The 27,845-nt window shown below is 26.7% G+C and overlaps 2 protein-coding genes across 2 annotated transcripts in view; one reads left to right on the plus strand and one right to left on the minus strand.

Annotated features, from left to right (window-relative positions):
* The window catches only part of LOC132934315 (sentrin-specific protease 2-like), a 255,804-nt gene that overhangs the window by 122,147 nt on the left and 105,812 nt on the right, over positions 1–27,845 (plus strand). The gene's annotated exons all lie outside the window — the stretch shown is intronic.
* LOC132935873 (uncharacterized) lies at positions 5,695–9,868 on the minus strand. Its single transcript, XM_061002510.1, has 12 exons — positions 9,742–9,868; positions 9,493–9,549; positions 9,261–9,377; positions 9,005–9,127; positions 8,889–8,930; positions 8,736–8,825; positions 8,569–8,673; positions 8,408–8,509; positions 8,300–8,344; positions 6,675–6,922; positions 6,453–6,615; positions 5,695–5,831 (listed from the first exon to the last, which is right to left on the minus strand). Exons 1-12 carry the CDS (start codon positions 9,866–9,868, stop codon positions 5,695–5,697), a joined length of 1,356 nt encoding a protein of 451 aa, XP_060858493.1.

The raw sequence follows: 27,845 nt of genomic DNA on the forward strand, positions 1-27,845 counted from the left end.
AAAACTAGTAGTTGTTTGCCTTTTTCACTCAACATGAATGATACATTCTCGCTCATTGTGAATTTGTATAACTGTATATGATTAGTATAAACGGATATGTACGGACACTCAGATGTTTCGAACAATACTAACAAAACTTTTAAGAGAAATAACTAGATGTACATTTTACTGTGTATAGTTATAAGACTTATAACTAATTTTAAGATTATCAAATCAAAATCAAGTTCTGTATTATTTTTATCGATGATGAAAAGTCATAAATATTTTGTATGTCAAAAATATAGATAATAAGATATTTTATGTTTTTCCTATAGGAGATAATATTATCAGCTTGTAGCTTGTCGTATTTTCCAGTTATTTCGTATATACATTTATAAGTATTTTTTATAAGTATATTTGAATGTAGTTACCTATATTAAATAGCTATACCAGCGTATAAAGTTTCAATAACAAATCCAATTATTATATGCTTATTTGTGAAAATGTGTTATGCGATTTGTATTATATAATATATTATAATCATCATATATTTATTCGTATATACATATTTACACATATATACACATATAGGTACACTTACATAATATGTACCTTTTTCCGCCGTGTAGGAACTAACATATTATGTAATTGTTTACTTGCTACTCTCGTGTAGGAACTTACTATTCCCCCTCTGCTCAGTATCGTTTTTCGTATACACATTGATATTATATAATTTAATTCACACTTAATATCATTACAGTGACCCAATAGTAACCTACTGTACAGCAGAGTGACACCCACTTATACGACTTTTTTAGTTATTTTTTCTATATACTTCAATACAATTTTATTTGTTGGGTCGTAATCGTAAAGCGTGGCAATTAAATACGAGGCACAATGGCAGTTGAAAAATATTAAAATACATAACACGCACAATTTATTTTATGAGCATTTAAAGTTAAATTGTTGACAACATTATCAAATTTAAAAATCAAAAATTCATGAAATTTTCAACCTTTATAGCTAAAGATTAAAAATTTAAGACAAGATTTTACGTAAGTATTTTTTTTGTGTATAACCAAAAAATCTGTAAAATTTAAAACATAGTTTATGTTTATAATTATTTTATATTCAAATGTTGTAAACCAACCTTCGGGTTGAAAAAAAAAAAAATTAGATCGCTGTTTTAATTAACTTAACTTTAACTTAACTCATTTTCCAATACGTTAATTAAAACCAAGTCATATTTTTCTATATTTTCCCAATTATGTCAATACATTTTTATTTATTGGGTAAAATATCGTGATATATTGTTAAAATATCAATTGAAAAATATCAAAAATATATATAGGCACTGTTTTTTTATACTTGGGAATTTAATATGAGGCTCCTACTATATTGTTAAAATGACATTTGAAAAATATTAAAAATCCTTAGTGACAATTTTTTTTATAAGCATTTAAAGTTCAAAAAGGTGGGCAAGTGTGTATCGCTCTGTTGTACAGTAGGTTACAAGCGGTTTACTGTAAAGGATGTTGTTAAATTTGAATTTAATGATAAAATATCATAGTATTAGAAAACCGATTCTGAGCGAAAACGGTCAATCAGCCTATGAACTACTATGCAGTAGTTCGTGTCAGGCCCGGATCTATGGTGGGGGGGGGGGTTATTCCCGGACGTATAATTTGTTATTTGTGTTTGCTTTTTAAATACAAGTATACAAGTATTAATTTTCTTGATTAACTTGATAGTACAAAAGTACAACATAATTAAATAATCAAAATAAAAATACTATCCTATTGATATGTAGCCCAAGTCAGATTGAAAATTATGTTTTACATTTTTATTAAAATAATTTAAAAGAAAATTTATATTCTATTTGATTACAAACTGTTTTTTATCTAATTTATTTTTATAATTAAAGATATCAAATAGACAACCAGGTTGTTATTATTTTGGAAATTTATAAAATGTAGAATTCAGAATGTAGAAATTTTAGAATATACATTTAATCCATAAGTTATAATCCATGATAAAGTTAATTTCTTTATCATGTTATAATCATTACATTACAATAATTTACAGTACAAAATCACATTTTTGTTTCATTGAATATTTTCCGTACCTAGGTACAAAATATGAAGTTTTGATTGTAACAAATATTAAAAAGGAAAATGTATAATATTGTTATGTTGTAAATTAAATATTGTTCTTTTACATAAAGCTTTTTCTATTAAAAGTTAGCAATGGGTACCTAATTTAGATTCATACATGTTATAATTATCAATATTATTTATTCTAAGCTGAAACTTGGAAATATTGACCACAGATTTTAACCTAACCAATAAGAAGTGCTTTTAAACTATTACTTAAATAGTTTAAAATTTAAAATGTTTCATTTTTATGTTAAAATGGTTTAAATTATTCGTAGTAAATAAATATTTTGTCCAGTATATTGCAAAAGGTTTTGTAAATGTTAGTCCTCACAATACTTTGTGAGCGTGCTTGATCGTAAAAATTCATGATTTTCTTCAATTTTTCTTTTGTTTTACACGGTGATTTTGAAAAAAACTGGGAAACTGTTGGCCCCCCAAAGTATCAACTGGATTCACTTTCCTATCAGAAAATAAACTGTTGAAGAAAATTTTATCATTTTTTCTGTCCTAAAAGGTGATGACAGACACAAAAATAAAAATAATAAAACAAAAAAAACAAAAAACAAAAATTATAAAAAGAAAACATACATCTTTGTAAAATCAATACATTCATTGCTCTGCTCAGAATCTAAAATAAGAAAAAACGGGCATGTAAAATACTAGCTTTTGACAAAATCTATTTTCGTTTTTAGTGGTTGTAATTAAGAAACGGATGATCGTAGATATACTTGAAATGGTCACCATTTTTTAAATATTATTTAACATTTTCCACACATGGAGTAATTTTGGAAATATTTGGAGTCTAAAATAGACACTAAAAAAATATTGAGAAATATTCATACATATTTCACATTTTCGAGTTTTCTACGAATAATGATAAAAATTGTTCAATCGATTGAACAGCTTAAAAATTAAATATAAAGTTACTCGTAAGTAGTTCATACTGTAACCAAAAAAACTAAAAAATATATCCACACAATTTTTTTATCTAGACATTTTAAATTACAATTTGTACAACATTACTAGTTATTCTATACACTGGATGTTTATATTAGCATTTTCTATACACCATAACATTTTCTATTTACATTTAAGATTTAAAAATGTAATTTAAGATTCCTCATAATTTTGTCAACCTTTATCAAAGACCAAATCTTTACAGAAAAGTCAACTTAAAATTTTATGAGCGTTTAAAGTTTTTACATTTTCACAATATTGGATATTCACTTGATTTCTCGTGTAGCGATTTTCTTATTTTGTTTTAATTCAAAAACCAATAACCGTTTTGGTAGACACTTGGAATTTAAAGCGGCTTACGGACATTTTCAGTTTCATATTTATTTAGTTTTTTTTACTATAAATATCAATAAAATTGTATTCATTGCGTCAAAAAGCTTGAAAATTAAATACAAGGCTCCTGATATATTGTTACAACAGCAGATGAAAAATATTGAAAAAACACATTCACGTTAAATTTTTTTAAGCGTTTTATGTTCAAATGTTAATGAAATCTAGTGCGAAAGTATTAAAGTATGAAAGTATTAAAAATTTAAACAATGATTCCACGTAATTTTTTATAGATATTTAATTAAGTTATAATGTGGACAAAATTACATATTAAATAGGTAACCAAGTATAACAATTTTAGTTAATTCCTTGTGTTTTAAAAATGTTATTCGTAGGTACTTGAAAGTTCTCAAGTAGGTATATTATTGTACACAATTATTGGAATATGATAATATGCAAATAATATTAATTAAACTTATCGGCTACAGCGTAGGTATTAATAAAATATTAATAATATAAAATATCCTAGGCTGACAAACCGTCTCTTCTCAGTATCGTTTTTCGTAAACACATTGATATTATATAATTTAATTCACACTTAATATCATTACAGTGACCCAATAGTAACCTACTGTACAGCACAGTGACACCCACTTATACGAATTTTTTAGTTATTTTTTCGATATACTTCAATACAATTTTATTTTTTGGGTCGTAAAGCGTGACAATTAAATACGAGGCACAATGGCAGTTGAAAAATATTAAAATACATAACACGCACAATTTATTTTATGAGCATTTAAAGTTAAATACAAGGGTCTCCTACTTTCCTACCTACCACCTTGCCTATCGACTTATCCTTATTGCTCAAAGAGTGCTATCTATATCCTGCACGCTTAGTTGTGCAAAAAGTCCTATCACTGTGTCCATGGTTGTCAATCATTTATTAGATACTACTTTCCTGTTTCTATTTATGCGTCGTATACATAAATATATCTTTATACATATATATATTTATGTACGTTATATATAAATATATACCCAATTCCCATTGTTTTATATATGATATACGATTCGCATATAATATGATGGTCCTTTCAAATATTACTCATGAATTAACGTGAATGTTGGTTTACAATAACACTATTGACAGTTGACCCCCTTCGTCATCTTAGTCGTGTATTTGGGTATTTGGCAATTGATGTATCATTATTGATATACATATACATATACATATACATAACATAATTATTTCTTATTCCTTTCAAATTATTATATCTGTCTTTTAACTATCTAAGCTTTATTATTTGTTATGCGTAGGAGTAAATGGATGTTATCCGTTACAAAATTATACAAAATATACGCGTATAATAAAAAAAAATTTTAGTTTAATATTTCATACTATGCAAACTACGTCGTAAATTTGAACTCGGACATAAATATGAATATAAGTATTACAGTATTTTGTTAAATGTATTTAAAGTACATAGATACTTTAAATACATTCAACAAAATAATGCTGTTTTGCTTTTTTATATGGTTGAAAATTTATTTTGTATTTATAGCATCTATGCTCCCACATAGCATGTCAACATTGAATCAAAGTTGATCAAAGATTCATTTCTTAATATTAAACATTATTTAATATTGATTTTAGATGGAATTAGAAGCATATTAGTCTTTACTGAACGCTGTAGAAAGGTGAAATGAAATCGAATCGAATATTAAAGAAGTGTTAAATATTTAACACTGATTTAGCATTCAAAATATAATGCTTATTAAATCTTTAATTAAACAATACCTTACATTCTTAATTATTGCATATACCTTAATCAACACAAATCAAATCTTTATATAATCTTAAACAAATACTTATCTATATGTACATTTACTAGGATGAGGTGAATATAATATAGGATGTATTATTAGTACACCTCAGAAATTGGAATTTGCATTTTTTCTTGTACAGCTACCAGTAAACTTCACAAACATCTTATAATATATGAAATGATTCACATACGATCTAACAAATTCCCTGCAGTTGTAGTAACATCAAATTTGAAATATTCCCGGATTGATACATAAATTGTTAAAAATAAGGAACTATAGAGTGTAAAAATAACAAATAAACGAACACATTGGTATCTTATATAGTTTTATAATATGTATTAGTGTATACTGCTATGCATGTACCTTGCATCGACTTATGCATGTTTAAGAACTATAAAATAAAAAAAAATATTTATGTGTACATTTCAAAAACTAAAAAAAATTAATCATTTGCAGTTTCAGTATTGGATATTTTTTTTTTGATGTTGAACGGAGCCCGAATAAGAGCATTTTTAATATATTTTTCAGAATCATCATTGGCATTATCATAGTTGAATTTGTTCAACAATTTTATAGAACCTAGAAATATAAAACAATTAAACAAGATATGACTTGACATTTTTTTGAATAATAATATATAAAAAGAATAAATGTTGATTCATTTCTAATTAGGTATTTACATTTATTTTATTAAGGTCTTCAATACTTAAGTATGTATTAAAAGAGCATTGGCCTACTACAATAAAGATACTAGGAAAATTTATAATTGGCGACTTAAATAAGTTTACAAAATAATAAAACTAATCAAGTATATTAACTTTAAAAAAAATAACTTTCAATAGGATTATACAACATATTTTTCTTATACTCAATTATAATTACGTATAAGGGAAGATAAATAGTTTGAAAAATGTATACCAAAAAAGCAACGGTCAATAATTATTTATTATAATAAATTAAGTCTGAAAATATAATATAAAATTATAGATTTGTGAAAGTTTATTATTATTATTTAATTTAATGAATGTACCAAATGAAAATTATTATCTTATTACATGAGGCTAAAAAAAAAATTGAATATTGAACTGATTAATTAAATATGCATGCAAGGTCATTATACAAAATATTAAATAATTTTATGGTATAAAGGTAAAAAAATCATATCAATACAAATTATTATACTATAAGAAGAGCTCTTACCAAATATTAGTTTTGAAATCACTAGGTTAGAAAAACATTTTTTTTTGTTTCCTCGACCATTGAATGAATATAATTTTAAAAGTTCATCAGAGAACAAAAGCTGCATAACTCTTTTTATATATATTTGTACCGTTTTGCCACCAAGACCAATTAGTTTATTTGTCTACAACAAAAATATATTATAAAAATGACTATAAAAACATTTGTATGAAAAATACTCACCAATGATTTGTGATATTTTTTATCCGACACCAATTGTTCCTCGATATCATTAAGAGTACTTATATCTTCAATTGGGAAAAGACAATATAGGTTACTGTAGTCAATATCATCATCATAATTTATATTTGAATTTTCTGTACTTCTTTTTGAACTTTTTTCAATTAACAAATCCAATTTTTCATCCAAATTTCTGATGCTGTGTTTTAAAATGATTAAGTTATGTAAAACCATATCTTTAAACTGATCGTCTGTAATAATCACAAAATTAATAAAATAAATTAAGGATTGAATATAATTTAATAGTATACTATGTTTCTATATTTAAGGGGGACTTAGATGATTTGAAAATTTTAGTATTTACTTATTACTATATTCATCTATCAATATAATTAATAATTTGTAAAAATGATAGTAGTATAATGAATACTACATCCAATATTACACATTATTATAGCTTATATTTTTGTAAAATCATATTTAAGGATAATTAAACCTTTGTACAACCATTTTAATAACTCCAAAACTACTAATTAAAATTTAGATTTAGATACATCAACGTTTTCAAGAAAATTACCAGCTAAATAATTTGCAGTAAAAAGGGCGGTTCTCATTTGAAAAATAGATGTTTGTATTGTCACAGCTAGGACATTTCTTAAATATAGTACAAAAAACATTGGGAATTTAAAAATACAGTCTTATTAGGTAAAGTTAAAAATTCTAAAAATCAAAATTTGAATAAATGTTATATAAAGGGGAAAAATGGGCGTGAGCATGTTTAAAAAATTACCCTGTGTAAAGATAAATAACAATGTATGACAATAATCACTTGATACAGATATCGGTAAAAGCCTCATGGCTTTTATACATATAACCAGCTAACATGAATGGTTATTGTACTTGATTAAATAAACATTAAGGTATGAATTATATTTTTTTTTATATATAATATATAAATACAATTCATTTTGTTGTAAATGATGCAAGTATAACAGTTTTTTCATAAATGGATATGGATATGTATTGGTATTTTTATTTTTAAACTTATTACTTTTTTATCTTTAAAATGATTATTAAGACTTTCTGAAAGCTAAATTTATCAAATTAGTCCAGTATTTTACAGAGTCTATAGAGAAAGTGTGACGTATCTATTTGGCAAACTGGACGATTACTTAAAAAAAATTGTTACATAGAAGTGTAAATAAATGAAAACGCCATGGTCCCAAAATTAAATTACTAGGTACCCAGTAGTGTTAACACCTATACAGTGTTATGTTAAATACTGATTCTACTGTATGTAAGGTTAAAACAAATTATTAGTTAAATTATATTTATACTGATATACATTATTTTAACTAATATTAATGTTAAATTGTGTGTAATGTGTAATGTGTAATAAAAAACGGAAGTAAGACTTGCGGTAGGTTGTGACATTGAATTGCAGTTGGAATAACCAAAAAGTACCATGTTTATATATGTAAAATTATTAAATTATGTATAGAATAGCTTAAACATTTAAAATACTTTCAAATGATTTTTGTTAGTTTTGCATGCATAAGTCAAAAAAAATAGTATAAAACAAAACTCTGAATAATACAATATCAAAACATTAATTAAACCATAATTACCTTTTTTAAAAATTGTCGAAGATTTTGTATTTGATATTTTTTTTACTGTTAACAGAATTAGTAAATATTAAAATTAAAATAAATTATTTATAAATAGTATTAACTAACCAGATACTTTGGGAGTGTCCTTAAGATTCAGAGTAATAGAATTTGAATGATTATGTTCATCATTATCAGTGTATAAACTTATTTTTCCTGAACTTTTTACTGCTAACAAAATATATAACTTATAAAATAGTTATTGGTTATTTTTAACACAATTTACTAACTAGATAATACTTTTGAAGAGTCATTATTTAAATCAGGAGAATTAGAATTTGAGTGACAATGTTCATAAATATCAGTAGATAAACTTCCTTTTTCTGAACTTTTTACTGTTAACAAAATATATAACTGTTAAAATAGTTATTGATTATTTTTAACATGGTTTACTAACCAGATAACACTTTGGTAGAGCCCTCATCAGCAGAGTTAGAGTTTAAGTGACTATGTTTATCAATATCAGAAAATAAACATCTTTTTATTCCTTAAAAATTAAATTTTTATATTATATGATGAAATAGTAGAAATACATTAATTATATACATACTATTTGATGGAGACGATCTTTGATTGTATGGAGATTTTTTTTCTATTATGAAACAAAATAGGCATATAAACTATTACTATAAAAAAATGTCAAATTCATATTAAAACTCAAATTACCAGAAAATAATGATAACTTCTCATTTGAAAGTTTTAAAGGAGAATTTGTCCTTGTATTAGTTGTATTGCTCATTATTATAGTTTCTTTTTCTGAATGAATATTAGACAAAGGAATCTTTACTGCTGTAAGATATAATAAAATCAAATTAATTAGTTCTAAGTACTATTAGGTAATAGCTATTACAGATGTAAATATAAATAGGTATTTTACTAAGCAGCTATAGGTATAGGTATCTACTTAATATTAAGTTCTCACCTGCTGTATCAATAATGGAGTTCTTTAAGGGAGACCATCCATTGGGTCGACTTTCAATACTATTTAATGTTATGTTTTGTATTTGGTGGTTTTTTTTTTGAAGTTGAGGTTCTGCGTCTAACAAAGTATTAAATTGGTATTAATTATTTTTAATTGATTTACAATGATTTACACAAAAGTGGATACTTAATTCAACGTAATAACATTTAATAAAAACAAATAAATAATTTACCTGAATGATAACATGGAAGGGCATTTTTGTGCATATCTGTATCAGATTTTTCACTGTCTAAAAACAAAATAGGTATTTGATCAAATTATGATGGAATTATAAATTAATATTAATAAATAAAAATGAAATACCTAAATAAGTAAAACATTATATTCTATAAGGTATCGGTATGCAAACAATTTAATTGTTATACCTAACATTTATATCTGAAAAACTATGTAATCTAAATATTATGTTATTAAAACATACCAGATTCCGAGCTTGAACGAGTTTTATACTGCCTTTTTTTAATTTTTCTCTTTTTTTTTAACTTATCATCTTCCATTGAAGAAAGGTCAGATTTACATTTCGCAACATTACATTTTTTTTGGGCCATTTGAAAATTGTCTAGAAATATTTAAAATTATATTAAATAAATACATACCTAATACAAGCAAATGACTTAAGTATAAGTGCCCTCCCCAATATATACCAAGATACTAAATATTATACAATATACCCACCTACCATTTATTTCGACTGTACTGCGCTTAGATCAAAATGCACTTGATAGGAATGGACCCGAAATTATTTAATTTAATTAGGTATAGGTACCCAATAATAATAACGAAAATAAACTTTAATTAGGTACATAATGAAAATAAGGTTATTTTATTCCTCTTAAGGTATGCCTAAGCCAGTTTCACCACTACATATTATGCACAAAAGTTGCTTAGTACTACAATATAACCGTCATAATAATACTGGAGGTATGACAGTCTCCCATCCCACACTGGCTATCTAATTTCTAATTTCAACCACACACATAATAGAGACTTTGGGGCAAACTGCAATGCTTCATACAGCCAAGTATCACTCTTTATTAGTTTTATCATGATTATATAGGTACCTATACTTTTATTTATATACATTGTGTACCCACTGTATATATTATATAGGTATATGATATTATGTTGAATCATAATAATACTCATGAAAAAGTATATTTCGTATTTTCGTTATGATAATACTAAGTTACTATACTAAATTAGCCATTAGGTACGATATAGGTATGCGTATAATCTCTAAAAATTCGCCATGCTAAACAGATGTGAAAAAAACGCTTATAATACTTGGTTATTGCGACAAGTTTAAGACAAAAATAAACTGTAGTAGGTAGGTTTGAATGATGTTAACAGACTAGGCTGCTGAGATCCGACTCAGTTGATGGAAGTAGACACTAGACTGGCTGTCGGCTTGTCGTATTGAAATTACGTACATTTCACCAGCCCCCCCAAATATAATTTTTGACATTTTTTTTTTGCGAAACATTAGTGTGCCATTAGTGTGAATTTGTGTGACTATTTTCAGAATTTGTGCGATACTGGTTTAACCGTAAATTCAAAAATATATATGGGGGGCTGTAGAAATGTTCCCCAGCCCCCCCTCATGGAAAAAATTACAATTTTCAAAATTTTCTTTTGCCAAACATTAGTGCGTCATTAGTGTGAATTTGTGCGACAACAACCAGAATTCGTGCGACACCCGTTATACTCGGAAAAATCGTTTTTCCATTTTGAGCATTTCCCCAGCCCCCCTCATAGAAAAAATTACAATTTTCAAAATTTTCTTTTGCCAAACATTAGTGCGTCATTAGTGTGAATTTGTGCGACAACAACCAGAATTCGTGCGACACCCGTTATACTCGGAAAAATCGTTTTTCCATTTTGAGCATTTCCCCAGCCCCCCCTCATGGAAAAAATTACAATTTTCAAAATTTTCTTTTGCCAAACATTAGTGCGTCATTAGTGTGAATTTGTGCGACAACAACCAGAATTCGTGCGACACCCGTTATACTCGGAAAAATCGTTTTTCCATTTTGAGCATTTCCCCAGCCCCCCTCATAGAAAAAATTACAATTTTCAAAATTTTCTTTTGCCAAACATTAGTGCGTCATTAGTGTGAATTTGTGCGACAACAACCAGAATAGTATAAGTATAGTACTTGTGTACATTTTAATTGAATGACAAAACAGTTTTTCCATTTTTCAAATCAATTACCTGTATTTTCCTTTATTTCCTATGCCCATACTATTATGTACTATACTTGTGTATATTTTAATTGAATGATGATACAAATATAAAATACATAAAACGTAGGAAGTATACTATTTTATTCCTCTTTTACGTAATACTTAATATACCTTCCATTCTAATTTATTATTTATACACATTTTATCATACCTTTTTTTATCCAATAGATAATGATAAATACTTAATATACTTGCTTACAGTCTCTTCCGTGTTTGAAATTATGTCATTGATATTTGATATTAAACCATTTAATTTATTGACGTGAATGATGTGATTATATTTTGAATACCAAAAGTCCGAAATGTAAATTTATCATTTTCTTTATAAATCTATATCAAATATTTTGTTAAGAATAAAAGTATGTTTATAATATTAATATTTTTAATTATTAAATAATCAAATTTAAAAATGAAATAATACAGGACAAAAACAGTAAGTATTACATATTTTAAGATTGTTTAAAGGACAATACAACTGATAATAATTTTTTTTTTATATATTTTTATAAAATATAATTAAAATCGATAATTATTTTATTACCATAACAAATACCTAGAATATAATCTAACTAAGGTAATGATACAACTAAAATTTGTTTATGATTATTCGTTCGCTAGTTACGTTAAATTTTGACATTGCGGGTGACGTTACGGATTCGTTCGCCGTGGCGGCGGCCATATAATATTATAATACACTGCAATATTTATATTAATTTTTGGTTTAACTTAAAATAATTAAATAACTATTAATGAACTTATTTTCTTTCGACTGAACTAATCAAATATATTTAAGAGTACCTCATAATCTTTTCATTCGTATAATTATATCACATTTTGGCTTAATCTTTTAGAAAAAAAATAACACTCAAATAAATTATATTACGAATTTACCATGTATTCACTGCAGTTAACGTGTGTAGTATTGTTTTGATCGTGACATCAAATACCTATAGATTTTTTACGTCTAAACTGGCTATTTTAGTTTTAACTCGTAGCTAAAACTAGAAGTGAGTGAGGACTCGCATAATATTATTATCTATCAGTACTCTTACAAATTAGGATTGTTTTTAAATGATGATGAGTAATGACAGTTGTTATACCACGAATTAATTGAAACAGATCAAAATTATTTTTATTTTATATTTTAGTATTTTACTATAATTAATAATTATTAATTATTATTTTTAATAAAGAAATTAAATACTAATACTTTATTTTATATTTATTTTGCCTTCTTTACATACAATTGTGAAAAAATTCAACAGGTACACTATAAATTGAATTTTGATAAAAACTTGCCAATTTTACTGTAAATTTGGTAAATTTACCTGTAAATTTACTTGGTAAAATACCAAAAAACCGTGGCGTATAATACTGTATACAAAAATATATAAATATTATAAACATACTTTTATTCTTACCAAAATATTTGATATAGATTTATAAAGAAAATGATAAATTTACATTTCGGACTTTTGGTATTAAAAATATAATCACATCATTCACGTCAATAAATTAAATGGTTTAATATCAAATATCAATGACATAATTTCAAACACGGAAGAGACTGTAAGCAAGTATATTAAGTATTTATCATTATCTATTGGATAAAAAAAGGTATGATAAAATGTGTATAAATAATAAATTAGAATGGAAGGTATATTAAGTATTACGTAAAAGAGGAATAAAATAGTATACTACCTACGTTTTATGTATTTTATATTTGTATCATCATTCAATTAAAATATACACAAGTATAGTACATAATAGTATGGGCATAGGAAATAAAGGAAAATACAGGTAATTGATTTGAAAAATGGAAAAACTGTTTTGTCATTCAATTAAAATGTACACAAGTACTATACTTATACTATTCTGGTTGTTGTCGCACAAATTCACACTAATGACGCACTAATGTTTGGCAAAAGAAAATTTTGAAAATTGTAATTTTTTCTATGAGGGGGGCTGGGGAAATGCTCAAAATGGAAAAACGATTTTTCCGAGTATAACGGGTGTCGCACGAATTCTGGTTGTTGTCGCACAAATTCACAATAATGACGCACTAATGTTTGGCAAAAGAAAATTTTGAAAATTGTAATTTTTTCTATGAGGGGGGGCTGGGGAAATGCTCAAAATGGAAAAACGATTTTTCCGAGTATAACGGGTGTCGCACGAATTCTGGTTGTTGTCGCACAAATTCACACTAATGACGCACTAATGTTTGGCAAAAGAAAATTTTGAAAATTGTAATTTTTTCTATGAGGGGGGCTGGGGAAATGCTCAAAATGGAAAAACGATTTTTCCGAGTATAACGGGTGTCGCACAAATTCTGGTTGTTGTCGCACAAATTCACACTAATGACGCACTAATGTTTGGCAAAAGAAAATTTTGAAAATTGTAATTTTTTCCATGAGGGGGGGCTGGGGAACATTTCTACAGCCCCCCATATATATTTTTGAATTTACGGTTAAACCAGTATCGCACAAATTCTGAAAATAGTCACACAAATTCACACTAATGGCACACTAATGTTTCGCAAAAAAAAAATGTCAAAAATTATATTTGGGGGGGCTGGTGAAATGTACGTATTGAAATTGGGTATTTGGGTCCTACTTATTTGGTTGAGTCAACCGTTGCTTAGTACTTGTTCAATATCGGATTATTAGATTGTTGTTTATTAGATAAATTACATGGGTACAAAATATGTTATTGTTGACGTATTTTTCAATTTTGTCATGTTAATTAATGTATATGTATATTATTATATTATAGGATTGTACTAAGTGCAATGTGTTATGTTCTAAGATTGATATTTTTAGATTGTTTTATTATCTTTGATTTCAAATTATTGGCGATTGTATTGAATGTTATACATAATTATTTAGAATCTTGTACCTAATGGGATACATAGTACAGATATTTTTAGGTTTTTGAAAAATAATTAATAGTTGTATACTTATATGATGATATTAAGTTATGTAGCTATATATATGTCGTAATAATTTGAATGGGAGGCGTTCAAAATCCCGACAATGATAATCCCGAATGGTCAAAAACCCGAAACCAAAATCCCGACAGTCTAAAATACCGACAGTTCAAAATCCCGAATGGTCAAAAACCCGAAACCAAAATCCCGACAGTCTAAAATACCGACAGTTCAAAATACCGACAGTTCAAAATACCGACAGTTCAAAATATCGACAAAATAAAATAATTTTATCTTATCTTATAAAAGTTTAATTTAGTACCTATATTATCTAAAACGCTCAATTACTTGTCCCAAGTCTCAGTGAGCGATCGAACATTTCAACTGAACAAACGTATTTTTGCGTGTTAATTGTATAGTACCTTTGTTTTAAATATAAGTTAGGAGTTTTTTAATTATGAGTGAAATATGTCAAATTATCCCATCTCAAAAAGGAAATGCCAAAATATGTGTCAAGGGATATTTAATGACAAAAGACAAGAATCGAGAGGACATATATTATTGGTGCTGCGAAAAAAGAAAACTAATGGCCTGCACAGGTAAGTTATTATTTCATTAACCGGAAAGACAAATTAATAAATTGGTTATATGACATAAGCGCCAAATACGAAAATGACATATCATTTGCGCCAAAATAAATATTTTATATAAGTAGTTTTTCAAAATTGATATATCTTATAAAAATGATATTATATGTATACTATATTATATTAATATTAATAAATCATAAATTATGATACATAACATTTTTTTTTTTGGTACACCTCAATGACACATTACCACTGGCCATTTCTCGTAAAAATCTATATTTTTGCTCTTTAAACAAAATACACACAACACCTATATTCGTAACAGTTTTTGTGAATTTATAATGATTTTAGTTAATTTGTTGAAATTTAAAAATATTATTCGTGGGTATTTGACATTATATACGTTAAAGACGTTTATGGGTGTCAACATTCCTTATCGATATTACCGTGCCGTTAAATTGCGATATGAAATAAGGTGATTGACGTGTACCGTGTACGTTATTATTTCGTGTACATTGTCATTGTGTGGTACCGTTTATCCAAAAAATATATGTATAATAAGTTTCATTTGGGACATACTATTATGTTAATTGATAAATGAACAAATTTCAGTGGACTCGATATTTTAACTCACATTTTAATATAAATAATAATAACAATAGAAGTAATAATTAAAAATTATTTTTAATTTTTGCGTTTCATTCATAGGACGTGCAACCAGGGCTTGCATTTGAAAAAAAAATTCCGTTTTACGTTATTTACAATTAAAACGTTACACAATTTTTTCGTTTATCGTTATTCAGAATTAAAACGTTACACAATTTTTGCGTTTATCGTTATTCAGAATTAAAACGTTACACAATTTTTGCGTTTATTGTTATTCAGAATTAAAACGTTATCCAAGTTTTGAATTTATCATTATTAAGAATAAAAACGTTATTTTACCCAACATTTTCCAACAATCCAGTAAATAATTTACTACTTAATTTTTTTCAACATCGTTACCAGAAAATTATAATTTATTATTTTATTAATATTCAATATTGGTATAAATGGTATTCTATATACCAAACACCTAGGTATTTTATATAATTACGTTGGTACCTATACTATACCAATTATTATTTAATATTTTAATTTAATAAATTACCTAGGAATTATATAAAATCACTACACATTATATTACCTATAATAGCAAAAACAAAACCATTAATTATTATTGTTTTAAATGTATTATACATTTATACCTAATTGATCATCAATCATTATAATTTATTTATAGTTTTATAAGTGTTAGAATTATATAGTCATTTTTACAACATTTCATATTATGTAAATATCATTTAAAATTAGACAGTAATTTATGTTTTACACATTTGCACTGATTAGTTTGACATATACCTGAAATATACATGAAATACATTACCTGAAATGTATTTATACCTTGCTACAATTGCCTAATAAATTATAGAAATATTGAGTATAGACTATAATATTATAGTATTCCTATTACTATATACACAAATAATGGAATAAATACTTACATCAATATGTAAGTAAATAGTAATGTATTCAAGTATATATATGATACTACATTACTACCCATGATAGCGTTTTTGTTTTAATATTTAGCTAGGTAATATAAATAAAACGGATGTTTTAATAACAGTATACTAAGAGGATCGCAGTAGTACAGAACTACAGACTAGAGAGTAGACAAAGTACAGAGTGAATAGTGAATACAAAATAAGTCTATACCTACTCTATACTTCTACAGCGCAATTATCGGGGCATTATTAATCATTAATAATAATAATAATAATAATTATTATTATTATTATTATACTAGGTATTAGCTATTGACAATTCAGTTTAAAAGTTATCAATAACTCCAAAAAAATGCGGGTAGGTAATGTCCCAGATTCGGAATATAATATAATCAATTCTTATATTTTTTTCTAAGACAAAAATAAATAGCATGAAATAAAATATATTTCTACGAAACCAATATACCTTAAATACCTTTAAATAAATGGATTTTAAATTTTCAAATAATTTTGTTTTGCGTTATTTTTCGTAATGATATTCTATAAATTACGTTATGCGATATTTTTTGTTTAATGATATATTATATATATTGTTAATCGTTATGTTTTGTTTTGCGGTATTTAATTATTTTTGATTATCGTTTTCCGTTATAATTACGTTTACAAATTTCAATCGTTATTTGTCAAATATAACGTTATAATCATAACGTTATTATAACGTTTGCAAGCCCTGCGTGCAACCACTATACTTATCAACAAAAAACATTTATTACGTAAATGTTCTGATCATAATCACGCACCTGAAGCAGCTAGGGTTGATGTATGTACTACTCTTAGCCATTTAAAAGATCAAGCACGAAATACCAATGACCAACCCTGCCAAATTATTCAAAGTTGCGTTACAAATATGCCAGGTACTGCTCATCCATACATGCCGAATAGAAATGCTCTACGGCAACAAATAAAGCGTGTTAGAAGGGAAAATACGCCATCGCAACCTCAATCATTAGAAGATCTAACAATTCCCGATTCACTGAGAACTACAATTGGCGGGGAATTATTTTTAATTAAAGATTCAACCATTAATGATGAAAAACTTCTACTATTTTGTACTAAAAATAATGTTCAACGGCTGTCGCATGCTCGTTATTTAATTATGGATGGTACGTTTTGGACAGTCCCGACAATATTTAGACAGCTATATACCATACACGTTAGAAAATCGAAAATAAAAAATCGAAATAAACGTCTTAAAAATAAGACAAATGCTTGTCCTGGCTTTTATTCCATCTGAAAATATACCTGCAGCATTTGATGAACTTAAAGCGACATTTCCTCCTGAAGCTGAAGAAGTTGTCCAATGGTTTGAAGACAATTATGTACATGGCCGGATTCGTCGCCGAAACCAAAGAAATGGTAATATTATACGCACAGACCCACTTTTTCCGCCCAAACTTTGGTCTGTGTCAGAATTAATGGACCACGGAATTCCTAGGACACAAAATATTGTCGAAGCTTGGCATCGACGTTGGTCAACTTTGGTTGGTAAACCTCATGTTGGAGTCTATACAATGATAGAGGAGCTTCAGAAAGAACAACAACGAGTTGACTTGGAAATTGAATGCATTAATCGTGGAGAACCAAAACCGAAACAGAAAAAACAAATAATTGACAGAGAGAAAAGAATAATGACGGTATATAAAGATATATCAAATAGGAGTGTCTTAGAATTTTTACGGGGTTTGGCTCATAATATATCGATGTAGTTTTATATATTTTTTTAATTTTTTTGTTCAATGACGATCGGCGGTCACATTCCGAATATTAAATCCAATAATGAAAATAATAATATAAATTATGATGTACTTATATAAATATTAAATATAATATACATTTTTGTTTTTAAATTAAATTTTTAAATAATGATTAACGAATATAATAGTATAAATATAATGTAATTGTAGTGTAATGTATTGCTTGAGTTATTAAAATAAATTATTAAATAATGATTAATGAATACATAATAGTATAAATATAATGTAATAATTACATTATATTACTACAATTATTGTAGTGTAATGTATTGTTTGAGTTTTTAAATGAAATTGTTGAATAATGAACATGATAATATTATGTAAATATGTTTGGTCGGGATTTTAAACCGTCGGTATTATGATTTGTCGGGATTTTAAACAGTCGGTACTGTGACTTGTCGGGATTTTAAACTGTCGGTATTGTGATTTGTCGGGATTTGGTATGTCGGGATTTTACATGTCGGGATTATAATTGTCGGGATATCTACCTGAGTTATATTTGTCATTTTATAATTTATACATAAATATGAGTAAGTCACAAATACGGAGTTCATCTACAAAGCGAAGGCGTATTCTTAATGAACTAGCAGAGATTAGTGCTATAAATTCAGTAGAATACGAATCGGAAAGCTTACAAACACCACATGAAACTCACGAAGTTAATGATATCCCAGTTGTTCAAGAATCAGATACATCACACGAAGGTACTATAATATTTTACTTAAAAAATTGATAATACTCATTATATCAATTGCGTGTCATGTGCAAAGGCGTGCACACGGGGCTGTCATATTTTTGAAATTTAAAAACAAGTTCATATGTATAAAATATGTATTATAATATGTTCATATATATTATATTATTATAATCAGTATAACTCGTGGTAATTTTACATTGTAGTGATACATAAAACATTTTAGTAACACTCGCGTTGCCTCATCTTCACGTTCAGAAATATAAAGTTGAAAATTATATAAATCATAATCAAAATTGTTTTCTTTTCTTTCTTACTTAGACAATATAATATATTACCTATTTGTTTCTTACATTGTAGGTACCGTCGCGTCCTACCGATATGAACTAAATATTTAGTTTAATTTACATTCAAATAAGTATTACACTTTTAAATTATTATAAGTGTGTATGCAGTGTATGATGACGTATTTAAATAAATTTAAGATCCAAGACTATATCCAAGTATTGGATCATTAATTACGTCAGGTTGGATCGGGACCTCTGCGCACGCCTGTTTGTGTGATGTTAATATATTTTTATAATAATATGCCGATATGGCTACTGGTTACGAATAATTACAATCACAGTATCATAAATACTATCATTGATTATAAAATGTAGTACTAATTAAATTTATTATAATAATATTATAAACTTACAAAAAATATATTATAATATAATATATATCTTTATATATAAAATTAGTACCTATAGTAAAATATTAAGAATATAAGTATATAATATTGTACCTTTATGTAAAAACACATGCAAGTATACTATATAGTATAAACGATTTATAAATTATATAGCATCTATAAAATTAATTATTTTTATTTATTCTGTTACATGTAAAATTAAAGAAGACTTGAGTGCTTCAACGTTACAATGTAATAGTGATAGTAAAATTACTTATTCAGATTGTTCACTTGAAGTCAATAGTACAACTACAACCGATTATAGTACAGAATGTTCAGATGAAGACATTTTTATTGATGATATAGATAATTCACCTCATACTAAATTGGCACAGTGGGCAATACAACATAACATTACACAAACGGCGACCTCTGATTTACTGAAAATTATAAATTCTTGTTATGATCACACAATACCTACTGATGGTCGAACATTGCTAAAAACTAATATTTCAAATTCAACTGCCATTTCATTAAAAGATATCTCACCTGGTAAATATTATCATTTCGGTATTTCTGAAGGGATTACAAATCATTATGTTGATGACGATCAAAGTGAGCTAAAATTAGTTATAGGTATAGACGGATTACCTTTAACCAAGAGCTCTAAAAGTACATTTTGGCCGATTTTATGTTATGTTAGACCACACCATAACGCTGTATTTCCCATTGGAATTTATTGGGGAAATGACAAACCAAGTGATAGTAATGATTTTTTAAAAGATTTTTGTGATGAAATTATAGAATTAATAAATACCGGAATTGAGATCAAAAAACAATCGGGAGTATTAATTAAAAAAAAAGTAACGCTAGATGTATTCTGCTGTGATGTGCCGGCCAAATCATTTATTTTGAAAACTAAGGGACACAGTGGATTTTTTTCATGTTCCCGATGTTTTACTGAAGGTGAATTTTTAAATAGACGTGTGTGTTTTCCACAAATGAATTACCGTAATAGAACACACAATAGTTTTGTGATTAAAGAACAAGAAGAATATCACATGAGTCCTACTTTATCTATTCTCACTAATATTCCTGGTATAAATATTATAAACGATTTTTCCCTTGACTATATGCACTTGGTGTGTTTAGGTGTAGTTAAAAAAATGATTAATTTATGGCTTAAAGGACCATTGAATAATAGGTTAAGTAGCGCTAAAAGTAAGATGCTTAGTACTTATTTACTATCACTTAAAGGTTGTGTAACTAGCGACTTTCAACGAAAACCACGAGGTATTGATCAAGTTTGTAGATGGAAGGCAACAGAGTTCCGAACTTTTTTACTTTATTTGGGTCCCGTAGTGCTTAAAAATATAATTAATGAAAAATATTATTTACATTTTTTGTGTTTACACGCTAGCATGTCTATCCTTCTTAGACCTAACTGCAAATCTCGTCTTTTAGATTTCAGTAAACAGTTATTGCATTTTTTCGTTAAGGATTTTGCGACTATTTATGGAAACGAATGGATTTCTCATAACGTCCACGCTTTACAACATATCAGTGATGACTATATTCGTTTCGGTTCTCTAGATAATTGTGGCGCATTTCCTTTTGAAAACCATATGAAGGTGCTAAAAAAATATGTAAGAAAAAGCCACCAACCGTTACAACAAGCTGTTAAACGGTACAATGAATCTACAACTTATAAATTGAAATCTGACGTAAATAAAAATAGTTCAAATAATTCGTTCACATTTAAAAACAGTCATACCAATGGGCCATTAGTTGAAGCACTCATCCCATAATCAGGTATTCAATATAAAACAATAATTTTTAATAACTTTGAAATAAAAATAAATCATGAATGTGATTCATTTATACAAACAGTTGATGGTAATATTGTTAAAGTAATAAATATATGTAAAATAAAGAACGAAGTATTTATCTTGGGGTATATTTTTCTGAGTAGGTTACCTTTTTATAATAAACCTATCGATAGTACAAAACTAGGTATCTCATTAGTTGATAATTTGACCAATGTTTTAAATAGATGGCAGATTGAAAATATTAATAATAAATGTATGATTTTAAAAATAAATAATAAAACAATAGCCTTTTCACTAATTCACACAATAAAATTATAAACCATCATTAATATTATTTCTTTGAATTTATTTGGTAGTAATGCCTAGTAGGTATAATAGGTAGTATATAAACCTATTTAATATTTATATTTGTAATTTGTTTCAAACATTATGTATTTATGTATTATTAATATTATTATATTTACTTACTCATCTCATTATAATCAAGTTGAATAACTGGAATTTGTTCTTTCCTTTAATGTTTTAATTTAAGTGCCTATATATATTTCAAATGTATACATAAATTATGTTTTATTATATAGGTATGCTTATGTATTATTAATAATAATAATTGTATTATAATATTATACTAACATTATTTTGTATTGTACATTTTTAATTAATTTAAAAGGAATTGATATACAATAAATCGTAGTATGGGTATAGAATTTCTATATTAACAATAACATAAAATAAATAATTGAATCAACTTACCTTTTCAGATATCGCCATGTTATTATTATACTCGATCAACGATATAATAAAGATACATTTAGATTTAGGTAACATACATGTATCTATTATAAATCATGATATGTATAGACATTTCTTAGTATATTATAATACTATATCAGTGGCGTCTTCCATGTTATTATCGTCTTTCGGATGAAATAAAACATTATAACGATAAATAATCGTAAACAAAATCCAAATACATTACACTGTTGAAATCACGGAAGCATCAAGTTGTCGAGTTTATACCGAAACTCAATAACCGCAGGTCTCTAAATAAAATATGCTTTATACAAAGCAGTTCACTTAAAATCAGACAAATTATTACAGTTAATACATTCATGTACCATAATTAATTGTCCTTGTCTGGGCAACTGTATATTATTATATTACATATAGTCTGTTTTATATTATAATACCTATATATTATACGTGTCGGAAGAGTGAAATATCAACAATTTTAAATTTAAATAATTTGGCTTATTATAATATTTTTAAATAATGATTAATGAATAATTTTAGATTATCTTTAAACTGCTTTATGTTACGGATATATTTTCTATTAATAAATTATTTTATGTATATGTTTTGACATAACAGTATATCCAAACATTATAATATGTTTTGTAAATATTTAGGTTTTAATACTATTTTTAACTATTACATATAATATATAATAGATATTTAGAGCTTAATATTGATGAAGTACTTATAGATCGATATTTTATAAGTGTTAATATACTTACCGAATTTTAATATTGACATTTCAACTATGCAGTAGTCTTGAATAAAGATTGAACAATGAGTGTTAATTTTTAAACCATAAACCTTAGTTAAATTAATACTAAAATATGTATCTAATTTATGTATGGATAAAATAATGTTAGTCCAAGTTAAATTAAACGTTTACTTTTGAATATTAATAGTTTAATTCAAAACCAGTGTTTATGTAAGTTTAAACACTAATAATTGTTATGTGGGCTATTTTACTTTTTTATATAGTTGAAAATATATTCTCATAGATCACGCCAGCTCCGAATAAAGTAAAATATTAACAATCACTAAACGTGCCCCACACACCCACCCACCATTCGATGTTCAGAACTGTTTATCTTAGTTCATGTTATAAGCAAGACGTAAATTTCATATTATACGTCTTAACAGAATGAATTCATTCTTGAAAACATTGTATTTGCAAACCAAATTTCCTAAAATGATCTGTAATTTTTCGGTAAAATTATGAACTACTTGTATGAAAGACTTTGTATTAAATTGTCTAGCCTTAGTTGCAAACATTTTAAAATACCTCAAATAAACGTCTGAAATTATTAGACTGGACAAAATAAAATCGTAACTAATTAGAAGCCCCCCCCCCCCGTACGCGTACGCCACTGGCTATATAGTTGGTCGACCTGGGATCTTCGTCGGAGTCAATAATTACAACTGCTATTAATTGCCAAGCTGTACGTGTTTACAATTTCAAGTTATTTGACCGAGCATAACATTTTTTATCGACATCAATTAAGAAAAACATAAAATAATCGAAAATTGCATATGCCTATAAAAAGCTCAACATGAATCAAAATGTTTTGAAAATGTTATGTATCTACAGTAGGTACATAAGTAATTTATTGTAGAATTACACCACATACATCAAAAACCAAAATCGATTTTGTCAAAAAAAGAATTTTACGTAAAAATAACCGTTTCCTTTTTTTTTTTGTTTTTCCCAGCGCTTTTGGAGACAGGTACCTACTGGGAATTTCGACGTTCCCAATAAAGCACCAACTTGATACACTTTCCCACCGAAAAAGGCGAAAAACGAAGCATTACTTCAACTACTTATCGTGTACACAAACAAACAAATAAAAATAAAAATGTCTTACGCATTTGTTAATAGTTTCACAATAGGTCGATTCACTCTAAATTTTAACCAACGATGTTAAAACATGTGATCTACTGATCGTAAATTCGCTATATTATAAGACGGAGACAATAAAATGCCCGTGTTACGTGCTCCTATTATTATTTTAATTTAAGGACTTGGTGGAATTACATTGAAATTTTTAGTTTTCTTTATTTACTGCAGTAAAATTATTATATTACTGCAGTAATGACATGTCATTTTAACAAATACCATACCTCATTGGTAAATGTTATGATAATACACGGTTATTAATTACATTTGTAATAAACAATTTTACCATAGTTATGTACAAAAAAAATATGTTCCTTATCTTTACCATTTTAGAAGTATTCTAAACAGAAATTATTAAGGTATTCATTTTAATTTAGAAGTTTAACCAATGGCGGATTTAAGGGTTCAAAGAAAGTCGGCAAATCCATAAGAGGTGCCACGACCAAAATGTACAAGTCACATACTCACCCCCGTATCATATTAAAAAGTAATTTCATCAAAACGGTGGGGAGTGGTATAGGGGTTACCCCGCAGAATGTTAGTCCACTACTCCACTTGTATAAACTTTAAATACTTATAAGCAGGGCTAGGATTTATAATATGCAACAGCATGTTTTTTTGCGACTTCTGAAAATTGATTTTGTCAGTTATGTCCACAAATCACCTCATGATGAGATAAATGGTGGCATTTTTATTTTGCATGTATTTTTGCATGTTTTGGATAAAATGCATATTGTTACATAATATATTGAATAAAATTAATATTATTGCATATTTCGATTATAAGAATTCAAAAAATGCATGTGTTATAGTATATTTCATATAACCTGGTTTTTTTGTCAAACATAAATTTTATTTTTATAAATATAATCCTATGGTACAATAGGTATGCTGAATAGTTTGACGGTAAATGATCATTCATTTTCGAAAATTTAAAAAAATATAAATACATAAAACCGCGGCAGCTTTGGCCATTGGTCTGAAAGTGACATACATTGTTATATTACATGGTTACATAAAATGTATATATAATATATATACAGGTTATATTTCTTTATAGAAAGTAGATTTTTGTTAAGAAAAAAAATAGTTTTTGAATTTTGGTTCATTCTGGACTGAAGATGGTGAGTAATTCCGAGGGTTTCAATACGGTATTGTTGGTTAGAATTTCTACACTCGGTGAAAATATGCTTGATCGTGAGTTGTACACCACAGGTGGTGCAATTGGGTGGATCCTCTCTTGTCATAAGGTATCAGTGGAAATGGCAAATGGATATCGCTCGGCTGTACAGTAGGTTATAACTTATAAGTGGGTAACTGTATAATGAATGGTATCAAATTGGAATTTTTTGAGTTGATGTAAGATAATTCTGGTGTAGTAATAACTTTAGGTAACATGTGTGAAAGTTTGGCGACCTCGTTTCGTTTTTCATTGCCTGCTATATTGCTTGTCCAGGAATCCACATGAAAGATATAATATGTTTGCTGGCAGACCGTGCAAAATTTTCTTTTTAAATCTAAAATTTGAAAATGAAATACAAGATTCCTCATAAGTTTATCTGCCTTTATCAAAAAAAAATGTCCACAAGAAAGTCAAAATAAATTTTTATGAGCGTTTGAAATTCATATTTTTACAAAATTTGATATTCACTCGATTTCTCGTGTAACGATTTTCTTCGAAACACTTATTTACAACGCAGAACAATTTCACAAATTGCAATTTATTGCCTGGTTTGGATTGTAAGTAATTTGTGTATATATATTTATATCATGTATTATACAACTTTATGCTGAATTTTAACTTTTATTTTAGGTCTGCTGTTGCCAATTTACCATCAACACTCTTTAATTTATTCAAATTTTCAAGACCCAAGGTATACCTTTTATAATTGGTTTTATGTTTATAAAATAATAATTTGTTTGAAAGAGTAATTTATTTTAGTCAATGTATTTACAAAAAAAAAAAAAAACTCTTCTAGTTTATATTCATTATTTGTAAACTATAAAAGTCTGTAAATAAAATCGATAATAAGTAGCATTGATAAGCTTAAAAAATCAATGTTTTAATAAAACCTATTTTTATTTAATTATTATTATATATTAATTAGAGTTTGTTAATTTCTCTTATTAAAATATTCTTAACAATGTTTTACAAAAAATTTTATTGGTTAACATCTATACTCTTTTTAAAAACGTGAAATATACTGACAATAATTTTAAAAAAAATTAATAAATAAATAGCTTAATAAGTTTCAAAATACTTTGAAAATGTAAGTATGTTTGGAAAATTGACATGCAAAGATTTCATTAAAATTTAAAGTATCTATAATTATATGTTTTTGTGTTATATCAAAAAAACTGAAATTTTTGTCAAAAACTGGTTTTGCCTAAAAATCTGTTTTTCTTAACCTTTTCACTGCTACAAACGTATTATTACGTTCCTTTATTTATAAAATTTTTATATTATTATATTATTAATAGAGGTGGTCTATTTTGGTTTGCTGGTATATTAACTATAGTACTTATGTATGGGGGTTAAAAAATGTGTGTACCTAATGAAAAAAGTGCAATGTTTTGTAGTGGTATAAACTGGAAATTAATACCATAGGTTTTGTTCACGAGTTAATGCTTCGTCAAATCATAAATACCTTCTAATGCACAAATCAAGGCTACTTAACTCACTCTCAACCCTTCAATTTTAAAGACAGGAAAAAACCTTATATGTCTATTGTCAGCTGTATCTTGAAAGCCTTCGTTACAATTGTTTAAAATAATTTTGTCTTGCTGGGTTGAAATAGGGTTAAAAATTTGAATTTTTAAAAAAAAGGAATAATGTTAATGGACCACAGACCGATTTTAAGGAATTTAACATAGGTACTATGCAATTTATTGTCATATTATAGTTTTGAGTGCGGGTAGTGTAAATAATGACAAACTAGATTTGTCATGGTCTAAATGTGTGCGTAATAAGTGATTATTAGTATTTATTAAAGATAAGTCTGTGTGATAGTGAAGTACAAAATATTTGTTGGCCGGATTAAACGACAATAATAATAAAATAAATGGCGTGTAATCTGATTTATAATATTATTTTGCGCCCGATATGTGTCAGATAGGTAACCAAGTTAACGCAATATTGCTATTTGTGCACCTGGATTACCTACCTAAATTTATATACCTACGTGTTGATTTTGAAATAAAAAAACAATACACTATAGCAGGGATGGTCAACTGGTTGCTAGCGTTTCATTTTACACTGGCCTGTGCTACATTTTAATTCAGTTTATAAAAATATAAAATATTAAGATTTTTCTGTATTTTATTTTATTATATTTATAAAACTTAAAATCCATATTATAATGTTTATCGTAAAACGTAGATATAAATTCTTATCTAGTGTTCAACTATTAAATGTTAATAATATACTATTATTATATAGGGGTAAAGGTAACATAAGGTTTTTTTTATATGTTCTCTGGGCCGCTAGATTTTTGCAAATTCGAAATTGGCCCTCTAG

The sequence above is a fragment of the Metopolophium dirhodum genome, chromosome 1 (assembly GCF_019925205.1).
Source record: "Metopolophium dirhodum isolate CAU chromosome 1, ASM1992520v1, whole genome shotgun sequence".
Classification (NCBI taxonomy): Eukaryota; Metazoa; Arthropoda; class Insecta; order Hemiptera; family Aphididae; genus Metopolophium; species Metopolophium dirhodum.